General features: G+C 43.3%; 1 protein-coding gene across 1 annotated transcript; it reads right to left on the bottom strand.

The window, feature by feature from the left end:
* Positions 1–2,779: 2,779 nt before the first annotated feature.
* Positions 2,780–13,142, bottom strand: LOC123356932 (homeobox protein BarH-like 2; the record flags this gene model as incomplete). Its single annotated transcript, XM_045000191.1, has 3 exons — positions 2,780–3,938; positions 5,312–5,396; positions 12,845–13,142. Coding segments are annotated over 3 exons (635 nt in total), but the record flags the coding sequence as incomplete, so codon positions are not given.
* Between the last annotated feature and the right edge of the window lie 3,550 nt (positions 13,143–16,692).

The raw sequence follows: 16,692 nt of genomic DNA, 5'->3' as shown, positions 1-16,692 counted from the left end.
CTGGGTGCAGCTAAGTGAGCTAGCCAGAAGGCGAGGGTTAATTTCTGGCCTGCCAATCTCTGAATGGGACCTCTATGCCTCATCACATCAGAATTGTTGTATGTTATGCCTCTGGGTCAGGGGTCAGCAACATTTCAGAAGTGGTGCGCCGAGTCTTCATTTATTCACTCTAGTTTAAGGTTTCGTGTGCCAGTAATACATTTTAATGTTTTTAGAAGGTCTCTTTCTATAAGTCTATAATATATAACTAAACTATTGTTGTATGTAAAGTAAATAAGGTTTTTAAAATGTTTAAGAAGCTTCATTTAAAATTAAATTAACATGCAGAGCCCCCCGGACTGATGGCCCGGACCCAGGCAGTGTGAGTGCCACTGAAAATGAGCTTGTGTGCCGCCTTCGGTACTCGTGCCATAGGTTGCCTACCCCTGCTCTAGGTGCACATAAAATACAGAACTTCCCATGGACTTAGGGTCAGATCAAAGCCCATTGAAATCAATGAAAAGACTCCCACCAATTTTCATGGGGTTTGTACCAGTTGAGCAAATACTGTAAGTAATTTAGGCAAAAATGTATTTAAAAAAAAGTTTATAAACTAATGGCTTTGACAATGTTCTCCTTCTTTTGATTAGAGTTTGTTTTCTGTGAACTTGCTAGAGGTTGAGTTTGCTAGCAGGAAGGATGGTGGAAGTGACTGATTTTAAGTGAATATCAGAATATTTGTAGAATAAATGTTGAACTCGTAAATAAAAATCACACTGGAAAGCTAGATGCAAAGAATGATACTCATCCAAAAGAACAGAAACTTTCTGAGTGACTTATGGATCCATTCAAAAATAACCAATGCAGTTGAATATTGAATACTCACGCAAATAATTCACAGGGATTAGAGCTGGATTAAGATTTTCCCACCGAAAAATGGGGTTTTGTCAAAAACAATTTAAAAGGGGGTAGGGGATGTCATTTTCAACACTTAATTTTTCAGTAGGAAATTTCAATTTTTGTTTTGTTTTAAATTGAAGTTTTAGTTTTGTTGTAGATTTTGAAAACTGAATATTTTTGAAACTTCTGATTTTTAATATTTTTGTCCCCCCCCCTTTTTTTTTTTTGAGGATGTCATTTTTTCTTTGTTTCAATTCCCCTTTTTCCACTGGAACATTTAAAAACATCCTCACCTTTGAGAAGTTAGACTGGGAAAAGGAAAATTTTAAAAACAAAATGCCCTGAATATTTTTTCATTGCATGGCACTCAGTGGCAAAAAAAAAAAAAAAAGGATGGACAATGAAATTTCAAAATTTTGGAAACTCAGCATTTTCAAAAATATTTTTTTAAAGTTTTGAAAAAAATGAAAAATTGTTCTATTTCCAACCTTGCAAAATGGAAATAACTGACATTTTTGTGAAGTTGTTTTTATCAATTCCAGAAATTATTTGCACATCAAAAATAATTAAGCAAAAGATTTTGAAATCCAAATAAACTTGACAAACTGCTAGACATTTACAGACACTTTGCAAATAGAAAGGTGCAATTCATCAGGTAAACTATTCACAGCAAATTATGCTTCTAATTCTAGTTCTCACAGAAAATGATTGGATTTAAGACATCTGAATAAATTTCATTTAGAAAATGTTGATGCTATGACTACTAGGAAATCATGGATTTTTAAGGCTAGAAGGGATCAGTGTGATGATCTAGTCTGACCTCCTGCATAACACGTCATAGGACTTCCATGTAGTAAGAACACCAGAACGAGTCTTTAGTTGTGGTTGAACTAGAGCATATGTTTGGAAAAACACCCAGTCTTGATTTAACTTCCAGGGATCCATCACAACATATTGTTCCTAAAATAAATAAATAATTGGAGATATACCAATCTCCTAGAACTGGAAGGGACCTCGAAAGGTCATTGAGTCCAGCCCCCTGCCTTCACTAGCAGGACCAAGTACATTTAGCTGATAGGACAGATACCAGACTTCTGGCCTTCCACCCTCATACTCATTCCTTTTATTTTGCATCTCAGAGTGTTTGGTGACGCTGTGGAATGGGCACCTGTTCAAAAAAATTTTAAAAATTTGAGCACATCCCCTAAAGTAGGAAGAGTATCTGTGATTAAGACACAAGGTTACCAGTTAGGAAATCAAAAGTAAGATCCTCATCCTTTTCTGCCATATAAAAGGGCAGGAGAGGTGTAAAGAGGCCCTAAGTGTCATATCTGCCTGGTGGAGGATCCCCCCAGCACAGGAACTTGAAGACAGGTGTAAAGTTTCCCCCTCACTCCCCGAGGACCACCTTGTGAGCCCCTGACATAGGAGGCAGGGCTAAGGGGAGGAAGGATGTGTCCGTATTGGGCCACCCGGAGAGGCTATTCTAACATAGATGGGCCCCCAACACTAAGGCTGTATCTCCACTACAAGCTGGGGGTGTGATTCCCAGCTCGTGTACACACGCACCCTAGCTCACTGAGAGCTAGTGCAAGTATATATAGTAGCATAGGCACCATGGCACGGGTGGCATCAGCGTCAGGACAGCTTAGCCAGGCCGAATACAAACCAGGGTGTACACACTCAGCACAGTGTAGCCGTGCTGACGCTGCCCGTGCTAATGTGACGCACAGAAGAAATCCTCTGTCTAGGATTTGGAAGAGAAATGACACACTGTCTTATTTATATATTTAATTTTTAATTAAAAAATAAAGGTTATTTTAATACATCTCTTGCAGCCTTCGGGCAAAATGCACCCTCAACAAGACTTTAGGAAACATGATGCATATCTATTCTTGGCACACAGGTCTTAAAAACAAACGCGAACTTTCTTCAGCCACTTCTTAACTCCATTGCTCTCCCCTAACCCTGAAAATATTTAAATGCTTCTTGGGGGAAAAAAATACAAACCCTACAATAATTAGAAATGGGCCCGAAGCAAAAATCCCAGTTCTGGAGCAGCTTGAAATCCAAATCGTGATCTCAATCTAGATTTTACCCAATGGCCGTTATCTTTATAAAGGATTGCTCCACATCCCACATCTGATCACCTCAAACCTCCAAGGAAGATCTGAAATCTGAATCTTGACCTGGGTCTGAATCTTGCACCTATCTTTATAATGGGCTGAACCAAAACCCTCGGTCTGTGCATCCTCCAAAAAACTGTTTCACTTGGGCCCATGGCTAACAGAAATAAGTGCTGGTTAAATGAGAAATTGTGCTGTAAAAGTTCCCTTTTTCCTGGCAGTCATTGCCTTGAGGCCGGATTGAGTACTTTGTCCATTTCTACCTTAAAAGGCAAAGATAAGGTCAAGCGAACACACCGAACCCTCCAGGATGGTCATATCACTACACAACCACCTCCCGTGGCATGAAAGGAGCCCTGGGCTTTTCCTGATTCTCCAGGCTATTTCAGGTTTCTAGACACACAGTTTCGTCTGGAAGATAGCTCTAAAGTACTCAGGCCCCCTTGTTATCTGCAGGGAGGACTTACACATGCTGTTGGGAAGGGAAAGACGGTCACCATACGCATTGGGTTTCTTTGTTCCACGGTAGCCCACGCTGGTTGATTCCCAGTGACACAAAGTGCACAAGCTCCTGACTTATACACAATGTCTTTTTGGTTTTGTTTTTTTTTGGTTTTGTTTTTTAAATTTGTTTTTTTCTCTTTCCTTTTTCTGTTTTTTTTTTCTTCTGTTTTTCCTCTTTTAACTCGAGGGCGTTGTCTCCTCCGGGGAGGGCTCCAATGTGTGCTCCGGAGACTTTCCCGTCTCCAAGGAGACTTCAGGCTTCTCCTCTGTCAATTCAGGCTCTTCTGGGGCCTGAGATGTCTCCAACATCTGCCTCTGAACTTGGATGTTCATCTTTTCCTCTGCCTCGATCTCTTCTGAGGTGGGGATGGAGTTTTTCTTCGGGCGGCCTTTGGGCTTTGTCGGAGCTTCCTGCCCACCTTTCAGTACCTGGAACAAAGATAATAAGTGTTTGAACCATTCTGAACTGCACTAGTGTCTGCCATCCAAGTTCCTGATGGTACTTTTAACATTAGGATGAAATCTATCCCTGTTCAAAGAGCTGGCCCACGGTTTAGGCACCCTTACCTCCTACTCCGGACTCAAGTGGAACTTAAGTGATGCGTAGGCCTTGTGGGACTTAATGGGGCTTAATTAATTTAAATGGAGACAAGCACAAATCCAGCACACACTAATATCTCAGACTTTATGTAGGGTCCATTTGCTCATTTTCACTGGGCTGGGGAGGGACCCAACTCTCAACACAGCACACACACGGGCTTGTCCAAAATTCAGCTCCCTTACTGAGATTTTCTTTTCATTCTTAGCTTAAGGAAGAACAATCAAACCTCAGCCTGAGTTTCCAAAGTGAGTTTTTCTCCTCCTGTCAGCTCTCCCTTGTCTCTTAGAGACTCAATCCTTTTTACTAATGGAATGGAATTAATAGCTTTGGAACGAATGAGACCCATCTGGTCTTCCTACCAGGATAAGTCAGCAAAATAGCTCTGTCACCTCTATTATCTCCATTTTGCACACAGGGAACTGGGGCAAAAGAGGAGGCAATTTGCCTAAGATCATGCAGTGAGTCAGTGACAGAACCAGAATGGAACTAATGGGACCTGACTGCCCTTCCTCTCCTCTAATACAATACAGGACAGACACAGAGTGTTGTCATTATTGTAGCTGGAGTGATGAATTGGACAAGTGGGCATTCTAGATGTTTTTTGAAGGACAGGGAGGAGGCTTGGTATACACTAACTGAGAAACTGCATGTAAAAAGGTTTGAAGTTTGGAGTGCATGAAGGAGATGAAGGGAAAGGTCAGGCAAGAAATGTGGGCAGACCATAGGGAGCAGGAGCAGGTGTACAGGAAGAGATGGAGGCAGGGTCAGAGTTAAAGACAGCTTTAAAAGTTAGAAGCAGGGACATTGCCTATCAGAGCTGGACTTAGCTTCATTGAGTTTAAGTCTCTTTGTGTCCCCAACTCCCACTAGCAATAAAGATCCCAGGGTTGCGAAAAAATGAAAAGGGAGACATTTCTGCTCCTCCCCCTTTCATCCCTTTGCTTTGAATCCACATTGCTGTTCATGGCCAGTCTCACCCAATGTACATTCAGCCATGTGAGCCTTTCGGGCAACCAGTTATCAGTAACAAACTGAACATTAAAATTCTGGACCAGGTCCTCAGCTGGTGTAAATCAGCATAGCTTCATTGGCAGAATTTATGCCAAAGACATCCAAATGTACATCCAGATTTACTCCAGCTCAGGATCCGTCTCTTTGACATTAGATTGGAGGCCTTGCTGGGAACCTATTAATCTCTTACCATTTTCTTCCACTTCATCCTGCGGTTCTGGTACCAAGTCTTCACCTGGAGCTGAGTCAGCCCCAGTGATTGGGCAAGGTCCAGCCTAGAAGACAAGAGATACAGAGACTTGACAAAGGAAATGTAGAGTCCAGATGCACTGCAGTAGCCAATCCCTGATTGTATCCTGCAGAGAGCCAATGGGAGGGCTCACATACAGGGAAGTAAATTCCATAAAACGATAGCTATTGGCTTCTCCTAACTTGTCTTTTCTCTCCAGTTCAGAGGAGACTTAAAAATCAGTGTAAACAGTCATGATCCAAATTTAGGATCCAATGAAATATGGCCTTATGGAGGAAGCAAGAATGGTCTTGTGGTTATGGTGCAGAACAGGGAGATAGAATAGCTGGTCTGTTTCCATCTCTTCTTATGTGTTTTGTTGGGCAAGTGAATGAGGACAAAAGTTTGGTCATCCAGCTGGAGACAACTTGGCCCTGATATTCAGCACCTTTGAAAATCAGGCCTTAGGTGTCTCAAGATAGCACCCAAGAATTGACACCCAAAATCAGAGGCCACCATTGAAAATTTTGGCCATGTCTTTATTGTGCTTCACTTTCTCTATCTATAGACTGGAGATAAGGATGCTTTCTAACCTCACAAAGGTGTTGTGTGTCTGAATTTATTAATTTGCTGATGTTACAGTGATGAGAGCTCTAGAAATGCCTATAAATAAATTTGTGTGTGTTGGGCCTTCCGGGGACCTACAGTAGGCAGCACAGATGCTTATCCTAATCTATCCGGGCCAAACCTCCAAATCTATAGAGGTTCCTTTATAACTATTAATCTATTTATTTCTTTACAAAGCCTGAGATCTGGAGATCCTGGGCCAAATTCATCCCTGATGAAATTCCTTTATTTGTCACTTAAGTGAGAATGAATCTAGACCTACTGGTGCAGTGGACCTGCATTCATGATGAATTTGGCCTTGTGTGATTCAGAAATTCTAAGTAGAGCTGGGCAAATGTTCTGCAACAATGTGAAGCCATGCAAAACTCAGATGGGTTCAGGTGCAAACATGGAGTTGCATCTAAACGCGTTTTAGGTCCTGTGAACTTTCTGTGGACCTTTTTGTAGTCCCTGAAACAACACGTTGTATGTCCCTGAAACAGCTTTGGAAACACACTTTCCAAAGCTGAGTTTTTCATAACAAAAGTTGTGATCCAACTGGATATATAGTGAGGACAGTCACACATGCCTATATTCAAACACCCTAACAAACAAACTCACACATGCTTTTCCCACTTTGGGTCCCCTTTGCAGTTAAAGGGGCTGATTTTCCATCTCCTCATACCACTCATTGTACTAAAGAGCTGGGGTATTGAAGTCAAAGGAGCTACATGGATGAGTTTGGGAGAACAGAATCAAGCCCACAGGTTCCGGGACATTATCCCATCTGCCCTCCTTTGCTTCTAATTAGCCATCCAATTAAGTAGCTCCCCATGCTCCTCAATGTAGCCCCCTGGCAAAGGACACAAGAGTGAGTGTAAATCTCAATCCATGCCCTTGCCACTGCGTTCCCAGCTCATGAGCTCCCATGGGAAATATGTCTGCTTGACGAACTCCTGCCAGGAAGCCTGTGTCTTGTCACACCTAGATTACCTGTAACCTTTACAACCTCTCTCCGTGTGTATTAGCATAACTGGCATTGCCTAGGAAACCAAAGAAACAAATAGAGAGAGAGAAAGGAAGAGCTAGGGGAGCAGAGATTGCTCATCAGCCACGGTCATGTACAAAGCCAAAAAACTTTCATGCCTCTAATTAATTCAGCAGCCAAGACTGCTTGATTGATGGGGTCACTCAACTAGTCACATGAGGCAGTGCTGAGCCAGTCAGCACAACACCTGAGCCTTAGGGGATACAGAATCATGCCAAATGGGCCAGATATCAAAAGATAGCATGCTGGGTACTGAGCGCTTTCAAAAAACCATGGCGTAGGAGTCACTATGGGAGCTGCTTAAAATTTGACCCCATTTAGGTGCTTAGATGGGAGTTGCACTCATTTGAAAACCTGTCCCTGATTGTGGGTGCTAAGTGTTTGAAAATCTGGCCCAATGTGACCTGTGCATTGATGACATGATTCATCAGATGAAAAAAATAAGCATATAAGTTAGAGGCAGGCTTGGCAGAATTCAATATGTATTTTTTTTATAGTTTTGACAGATAATATCATTTATTTGTAAGGTTTTCGTATTGTTAATCAATTTAAATTTTCACAGTTGCAGGAAATTATGGCGGGGGAGGGTCAGGCAAAAGTGAGGGAAGTCACACAATAATAATTTAATGACAGTAGACGTTGAGATTCAAAAAGTTAGTTTTATAAATGTCAAGATCACATCAAATTATACAAAGTGAATGTCCTGAAATCAAATGATACAAAGTTCTCAAGCAGCAATTTTCTTACGTTGCCTATCTGTAAATTTTGTTTATTATCTATGGGGGGGGGAATTTAGTCAGTTTGTGTATGTACAGTGAAAACAACATTCATTGATGTTTACTGATAAAAATCTAATCCTTCCAACCTTAGGCCTCAGAAGTAGTTTAAACTAGGGGTTGGTGACATGTGGGGTTTTAGATTTTGTGAACCTCTCAAACACTTTCTTTAGGTTTGCAAAACTAATCTGAGTTGGCAACCTTTTCTCCTGTAATTTAAACCCACAATTTTCTCCCCACGCATCCCAACACATGGGTGATTCAAGTTCTTTAAAACAAAATAAACAAACCTCCCTTTCTTTTTTAGCATGTGTAATGCATTTGGCACAGAATAAACCCAAAAAGCTAGGCTGATATGATATGTGAATCTCAAATCACTTTGTAAATAGTAATACACTAAGCCTCAGAACTCCTTACATGAGGTAGGTCAGTAGTTACAAAAAGGGAAACCGAGGCACAGAGCGGTGTGCTGATTTGTCCAAGATTATCATACAATAGGTTAGAAACAGAGCCTGAAACAGAATTCAAGTCTCCTGGCTTCCACGCCAATGAGGTGTCCATTGGAAAACACTTCACAGAGCCACATTGCCTCAAAGGGTAGTCTCAGATCTCCTCTGTGAGGGTTCCAGACAAACAGCAGTCAAACAAGCCTAATTCAGTATAACTAGAGCTGATCGGGAAACCCAGTCACTTCTCCCCTTCAACATTTTTCAAATCAAAATATTTTGGGTTTCTGTGGGAATTTTCTAAAGAAACGAAATAAAAATCTTCACTTAGTTTCATTTTGAAATGATGTTTTGAAAGGAAAATTTTCATTTCATTTCCCAGTGGCAAAACAAAATGAAAATTTTTGTTTCATTCAAATGTCATTTTGCTTCATTTTTTGGAGACTGAAATTTTTCAATTTTCTATTTTGGTTTCTGGATTTTCAGGACTTTTCCTCTCTCTTTCTCTCTTTCCCCTCTCTTCCTCTGCCCCCACCCCCCTTTTGTTACTTTTTCTACCTTTTTTCCACTGGGAAAATTGGGGAGTGGAGTAAAAAGTTTGTGAAATTGGAATGAAAACAAATTTCACACTTTTTTCCAACTGAAAACAAATTGGAAAATAGTGAGAAAGTGCATGAAAATTTTGGGAAACAGTTAAAAATGTGAAAAGTGGGTTTTTCCTCACTTTCACATGCTTTTTTTTAATCTTTGCCCCCTTTTTAAAAAAAAGAGAAATGGTAAAACTCCCCCAATCCAAAAACTGAAAATGAACAGCTGAAATGTTTTATTTCCCAAACTTAAAGTGAAACTACATTTTAAGTGAAAATGAAAATGTCATTTAGACATACATTGATTCAAAATGAAACAACCATTTTCATTCAACTTAAAATGTCACCATTTTAGGGGTCATCAAATGAAATGAATAGGCAGCAGGTTTAAAACAAACAAAAGGAAGGGTTCCTTCACACAACACACAGACAACCTGTAGAACACTTTACCAGAGGATGTTGTGAAGGCCAAAACTACAACAGGGTTAAAAAAAGAACTAGATAAATTCATGGAGGATAGGTCCATCAATGGCTCTTAGCCAGGAAGGGCAGGTATGATGTCTCTAGCCTCTGTTTCCCAGAAGCTGGGAATGGGCGACAGGGGATGGATCACTTGATGATTCCCTGTTCTGTTCATTCCCTCTGGGGCACCTGGCATTGGCCACTATCGGAAGACAGGATACTGGGCTAGATGGACCTTTGGTCTGACCCAGTATGGCCATTCTTATGTTGTTTTTGTTTTAGTTTTTGGAAAACAAAATACCCTGATTTCAAAATGAATACTTGGGAGTTACATTTTCCAGTCAGAAATCGGAACATTGAATTAAAATTTCCCCATGGAAAATTTCAGTTTCACCAAAACCATATTTTCCAAAGGGGAAAATTGTAAGGCAGGGGTAGGCAACCTATGGCACGGGTGCCGAAGGCAGCACGCGAGCTGATTTTCAGTGGCACTCACACTGCCCGGGTCCTGGCCACTGGTCCGGGGGGCTCTGCATTTATTTAATTTTAAATGAAGCTTCTTAAACATTTTTAAAACCTTATTTACTTTACATACAACAATAGTTTAGTTCTATATTATAGACTTATAGAAAAAGACCTTCTAAGAATATTAAAATGTATTACTGGCACGCGAAACCTTAAATTAGAGTAACTGAATAAAGACTCGGCACACCACTTCTGAAAGGTTGCCGACCCCTGTTGTAAGGTATAAAAATCTCAACCAGCTCTAAATAGAAACAAATAGTCTTGGTCGAGAGATACTCAGGGAGAGATTGTGACCATCCCTACTGGCGGCTGCAGTGGGGCTGTTGCACAACAAACCCAGCTCCCCATTGCACCTCTTGTTTATAGACTAGTCATAGTCACAGTCCTCTATGTTCCCCAAGGGCAAAGACTGCTCCAGTCTAGTGTTCATAGTGGAACTAGCTTCTCTAGAGGGGCTGGGTGATGGGCAGGTTTCTGCCTATACACCCACACCCATACCTGCACTAGCCAGTGGAACTGAGCCAGCATGGGAGAGGGAAATCACGCTGCACCCTTTCAAAGGGTGTAGCAGGGGAAAAAGCTTTGCTCTCTGTTCCTTGCATGTATGTCTCTGCATAGACGCATGCTGCTATGCACATGTATCGAGCCCTCTCTTTATACAATACTCGCGGTATGTGGTTTCCATTCATTCATTCTATTCAGGTCACCTTTGATCCTGGGAAAAGTTAGCCTTGAAATTGAATCCGGTCTTCTGCCCAAGTCCTCCACCAATGGCAGAGTCATCTTTCTCGGTCCCGAAGACATCACAGTTCAACTGGAGAGCCCTCAGCACCGCAACGGCTGAGCAGCCCTTCTGTTGCCTCTGCTTTTTCCACTTTAAGAAACATTTTGGTCCTGTGTCTTTTTAAAGTAGTAGCGATAGGCAATGCCATGGCAGAGACTCTACCCTCAATGCAGAAAGCCCTTGCTATGCATGGCCAAAGTGCCCTCCAACCAGCCCTTGCCATGCATGACTGTGCACTGATGCATTTGAAATGAATAGAAGTAAACTAGGGAGGAGCCAGATATAGTTTCCAGTGTGCCTGCTGTCCCCTCGCCTTGTAAAAGCAACTGTAGTTCGGAGACAGTCTTTAGTATTTAAAGGTACCTGATGAAGCAGTGAGTAAATGGAGATCATGTTTCTTTATCGGAGTCACACATGCACTTTGCACTGTGACAGCACCCAGTGCTAGCCCCTGGAGAATCAGACCCCCAATGTGTGACTTACACAACCATTTACATCACTGCTGACAGTTAAGCCCAGAGGTCTGGGGATTTGTTCATAAACAAACTAGGGAAATGCAACCTAGATGGAGCTACTATACGGTGGGTGCAAAACTGGTTGGGAAACCGTTCCCAGAGAGTAGTTATCAGTGGTTCACAGTCATGCTGGAAGGGCATAACGACTGGCGTCCCACAGGGATCAGTTCTGGGTCCGGTTCTGTTCAATATCTTCATCAATGATTTAGATAATGACATGCAGAGTACACTTATAAAGTTTGTGAATGATACCAAGATGGGAGGGGTTGCAAGTGCTTTGGAGGATAGGATTAAAATTCAAAATGATCTGGACAGACTGGAGAAATGGTCTGAAGTAAATAGGATGAAATTCAATAAGGACAAATGCAAAGTTCTTCATTTAGGAAGGAACAATCAGTTGCACACATACAAAATGGGAAATGACCGCCTAGGAAGGAGTACTGCGGAAAGGGATCTGGGGGGGGTCATAGTGGACCAAAAAGTTAATATGAGTCAACAGTGTAAAGCTGTTGCAAAAAAAGCTAACATCATTCTGGGATGTATTAGCAGGAGTGTTGTAAACAAGGCACGAAAAGTAATTCATCTGCTCTACTCTGCGATGATTAGGCCTCAACTGGAATATTGTGTGCAGTTCCGGGCGTCACATTTCAGGAAAGATGTGGACAAATTGGAAAAAGTCCAGAGAAGAGCAACAAAAATGATTAAAGGTCTAGGAAACCTATGAAGGAAGATTGAAAAAACTGGGTTTGTTTAGTCCAGAAAAGAGAAGACTGAGGAGGGATATGATAAGAGTTTTCAAGTACATAAAAGGTTGTTGGGGGGAGGGAGAAGAATTAGCAAAGAATCCTGTGGCACCTTATAGACTAACAGACGTTTTGCAGCATGAGCTTTCGTGGGTGAATACCCACTTCTTCGGATGCAAAAAGAAGTGGGTATTCACCCACGAAAGCTCATGCTGCAAAACGTCTGTTAGTCTATAAGGTGCCACAGGATTCTTTGCTGCTTCTACAGAACCAGACTAACACGGCTACCCCTCTGGAGAAGAATTGTTTTTCTTAACCTCTGAGGCTAGGACAAGAAGCAATGGGCTTAAATTGCAGCAAAGGAGGTTTAGGCTGGACATTAGGAAAAACTTCCTAACTGGCAGGGTGGTTAAGCACTGGAATAAATTGCCTAGGGAGGATCTCCATCATTGGACATTTTTAAGAGCAGGTTGGACAAACATCTGTCAGGAATGGTCTAGATAATACTTAGTTCTGCCATGAGTGCAGGGGACTGGATTAGATGACCTCTCGGGTCCTTTCCAGTTCTATGATTCTATGATTTCACTCATAGTGCTCAAGGCTGCACTGGGCCCTATATTCTCCTCTGTGAGCTCAGAGTTTTACCTATCTTTCCTCTGGTTTTCTGAGAGTCACGTGTGTGAATCCCCTGGAGATGGCTAGGTCTCATAGGGAACGCCTACACAGCAAGCAGGATCCCGCAGCAGCCTAGGTTTACAGACTCAGGCTTACACTACAGCACAAAAAACAGCTGTGTAGACATTCGGGCTCTGGTTCTGAAGCCTACCCCCATTCCTAGAGCTCAGGCTCCAGTCTGAACACCAGTGTAATCCCTTTTTTTAGTGCTATAGCATGAGCCTGGGTCTGCAACTCACAGTGGCAGGATTCTACCCTAAGGGTCGTGGCCCCGGAGCCACTTTCCCAGCCTCACTTCCAGTCACATCCCCATCCCGTTCCTCTGACCTGTCTGGTGTGGACAGATACTTCTGCTTTTGGAATTTCTTCTCCAGCCCCATCAGCTGGAGTTCCGTGAAGATGGTCCGGCTTCGGCGAGGCTTTTTCAACCGCGGGGTGGGCTGCTCCCCTTCCGACTCACTGCTAGCGTGGGTTTCACTGGCTTGTGTCTCCGCGCTGGTGGCTCCCAAGGAGGAGTGGGGTGACAACGCTCGGGAACTGGGAGCTGCAGGGCCGAGGTGAGGGACCACAGAGGGCTGCCGGGTGATGACGGAGATGAGAGGATATGCCCTCAGAGATGGGGACCCTAGGAGGGAGGAAGCACAGAAGGGAAGTACAGGTCAGTGGCAGTATTGTCCAGTGGATAGTGCCCTGGACTGGGAGTCAGGAGACCTGGTTTTCACTCCTGGCTCTGCTGCTAACCTGAATGAATCCCTAGAAATGGGCCCAGACTGGACCATCAGGGCTGTACTAACCCTGAGAACTAGGCAGAAGTTCAGCTCTGGCTCAAGCACCAATCTTTGTGGCTAGGGGGCCATTCTGGAAGATCAAATCCAAACATGCCCAAACTCTAGTGGAAGTTCTGATTCCGATCCAGGCTTCCCAACCCAGGCATGAGTCTACTTCCGCAGCATCCCCAGTTCCTAAGCCCTGTAAATCAGGCACCCTCTGACACCTTTGTGCAGTGAAACTGGACCAATTTGTGGGGAATGTATGCTTCATTGTGGTCCGATAGGAACAAGAAATGTAGGGTCAGGACTCCTGGATTCTGTTCACTGCTTTACAGCTGACTTGCTGTGTGATCTTGGGCAAGTCACATCACTTATCTGTGCCTCAGTTTCCCCATCTGTAACACTGGAATAATAATCCTTACCTCAGAGTTAAGATTTACCTAGGGAGTTAAGGTTTAATGCATTAATGTTTGTAAAGTGCTTTGAGAGCTTTAGACAAATGGTGCTCTAGAAAGGCCAGGTCTGAGTACCATCATTGGGCCAGATTGTGAACCTCTTACACCTACTGATGGGCACCTGTTTACACAAGCAGTTCTGTGGACCTCATTGGGACTACTTCTATGAGCAACTTTTCACCATTGAGAGTAAGGACTTGACCATCTGGCTCAGAGAATGAGCAATCACGTTACAAATGCTGTTAAAAGCCTGAGAGTTTCTCTTTTTGGATAAATTATCCTTTCAGAATCTCATTGTTTGTGCAACCAGGATTAGATTCTATTATTGTCCTCTGAGGTAGAGGACAGGGGTGTCACGCTCACCACGGCGAGCAAGCAGCTCGATAATCAGAAATTACATAATCATAGTGAAGTCTTTAAAAAGGGCAGTTCTAAGAATGATGGCTGAATTTAGTCATATCTGGCAAAATGATTGCAGTGCTATCCAAACCTCTCCAGTAGCTGCAGCGATCTACAAAACCCAGCTGATTGCTGTGATCTCTGCTGCTATTTTTCCCTCCACATCAAAACTTTATTCAATGTGAAACAAAAACAAAACCTGAAATCCAAGAGAAGATAAGGCAAGAATTTACCAACCACCATTAACTGGTGTCATAGGGGAAACAAAACAGCGATGTTTTGTTTCTATGGATCCTTTGGCACCTCATGACAATAGTGATTTACAAATCCACCAGCTTGCTGGACCAAATTCTGCTCTGATTTGCCTGCCAATGGCTATACAAAAAGGGTAAGTTTCGGTAGAACTCAGCCCTTCACTTTACGGTGCCTGGTGTCTTGAATTCTGTCTTCACTGATACTTCCGCAGCCTCACTGGCGCCAGCTGGGTTGCGTGGGAGTAACTGAGGGCAGAACCTCGCCCACTGCATTGGAACCATCTTGCCAGTTGGCCACTGCCATTTCTTTCTCTGCCACTGTGGTTTATGAATGGCGATGTGCTCACCCCCAGCCTGCAGCCTCCTCTGTGCCAGCTACACCAGAGCAAACAAGCTGCAAGGCCCCCCACTAGGAGAATACCCTCAATGCAGGAGGCTCTCTGCAGGAACCATGGGGCCAACTCTACCCCTGCCCTGCCTGGCAGGAAGCCCTGGCACAGGCGATGATATTGGGTGGGACCGAAGACGTGTTGGCAGAGTGGCTGGTGGCAGTCCTATGCCTTGTCTGCTGCTATGATCCATGGGGGCCATAGCAGCTGGGCTATCATAGGGCTCCTACCAGACCCCAGCAGGCCCAGGATAGGGAGACGGCAAGCACCATCCCTTGTGCCAATACAGGAATGGATATGGCCCACTCTATCCCCTAGTCCAATATCAGGCGGTCTTGGTTAACAATTTCCCAACCATGGTAGAGAGCCCAAGACCCCCCTGCGCTGCTGCAGGGCTCACACGCCAAACCTTTTCTCAGAGCCCAAAATGCCATTCCTATTCTTGCACATAGGTGGCTTTTGGCCACAGCCAGACATCTAATTTCTCCCTTACACCCCTGCGTGTTTCCAGTGTAGCAGGGAAGAAACCGCAAGATTGTTAAAGAACAATAAATCACCCAAGCTCAGAAACGTCTGAAAGGCTCCAGCTGATTGAAACCTTGAGAGGGAAGCATTTTTACAAGGGACTGGCTTTTAGGGAGCTTAGCAAAGGATATTTTATAGCAGAGCAATCAGTGATATTTACTTTCCTCTTTGGGTTAGGGGTGGCACATGGGACTGCACAGTGGGAGAGCTAGAACAGCTCCCAGAGCTAGGAAAAACTCAGACGTCAGGGATTGTTCTTTAGACTGCTGAAAGCTACTTATAGAGGAATATGTAAAGGGGAAAAGGGACTCTCCTTCCTTGTACCATGATCACTGGCCTATACATGTATGTTTATTATGCAGGGTAAGACACAATGGTTGGTTATTGTATAACACCTGATGAATGCTGGGAAGCACAAGGGATGAGATTTCACAAAAGCATGGGTCCAGATTTTCAAGTACTCAGTCCCCTCAAATGGGACCATATTTCAAAGCGCTTAACTCCCATTTAAGCCCCTAAATAAGGGACATATTTTCCAAAGTGCTCAGCACCCAGCAGATCCTGTTGTGACACCTCTAGCCAGATTTTCAAAAGAGCTCGGCGCCTATTTATTTTGGTCTCTATATGGGAGCACTTCCTTACTTTGGAAAATCCGGTCTGTTACCCATGAGTGCTGGGTCACAAATAAGGATTTGCTATTGTCAGGCTGCTTATGAGTGCTAGGCAGTAAACAGCTTGTTCGAGCTGTTGGCTCTGACTATTTTCTATTCATTTATTATTTGGGAATATAAAAAAACCTGTAGGTCAAATATTGGGCCAAACAATTGTAGCAACATCTCTTTAATTGGCCATTATTAATAATAATAGTAAATAATCATTTTTATTTGTATTTCTATAGCATCTAGGGGTCCTATTCATAGACCAGGAACCCATTGTGCTAGGCGCTGTACAAACATAGCACAAAAAGATGGTCTCTGCCCCAATGACAGCTTCATATTTAACCTTCTTTCTAGGTACACTCTGTCCTGTCTTGGCATGGGGGATGGGCTAGATGACTTCTTGCGGTCCCTTCCAGCCCTACATTTAGGTGGAGATGCCTCATCTTCACTCCACTACCCGACAAGGTTTCTCAGATTTCTCTTCCCTAGTTCTGAGGGAATAAGGAGAATTTGCCATGCAGGATGGTTGAGAGACACAGGAAGGAGAGCGCTCAGAAAGATACTTGGGATCTGAGACTACTGACACTGTCTGAGGGAAGGTGACAGTTACAAAAGTAGGCCAAAGTCTATGAGCCTCGGTCTCCTCTTTCACTGGTTTAAATCAGGAATAGCGGCACTTTAGCCAGCAGAGTGACATAGTTGAGACTTTCAAAGGAGCCTAGGG

This window comes from Mauremys mutica, unplaced genomic scaffold, assembly GCF_020497125.1.
Source record: "Mauremys mutica isolate MM-2020 ecotype Southern unplaced genomic scaffold, ASM2049712v1 000059F_np12_subseq_1:195021_obj, whole genome shotgun sequence".
Taxonomy (NCBI): domain Eukaryota; kingdom Metazoa; phylum Chordata; order Testudines; family Geoemydidae; genus Mauremys; species Mauremys mutica.
This window is presented reverse-complemented; position numbering and strand designations above follow the sequence as displayed.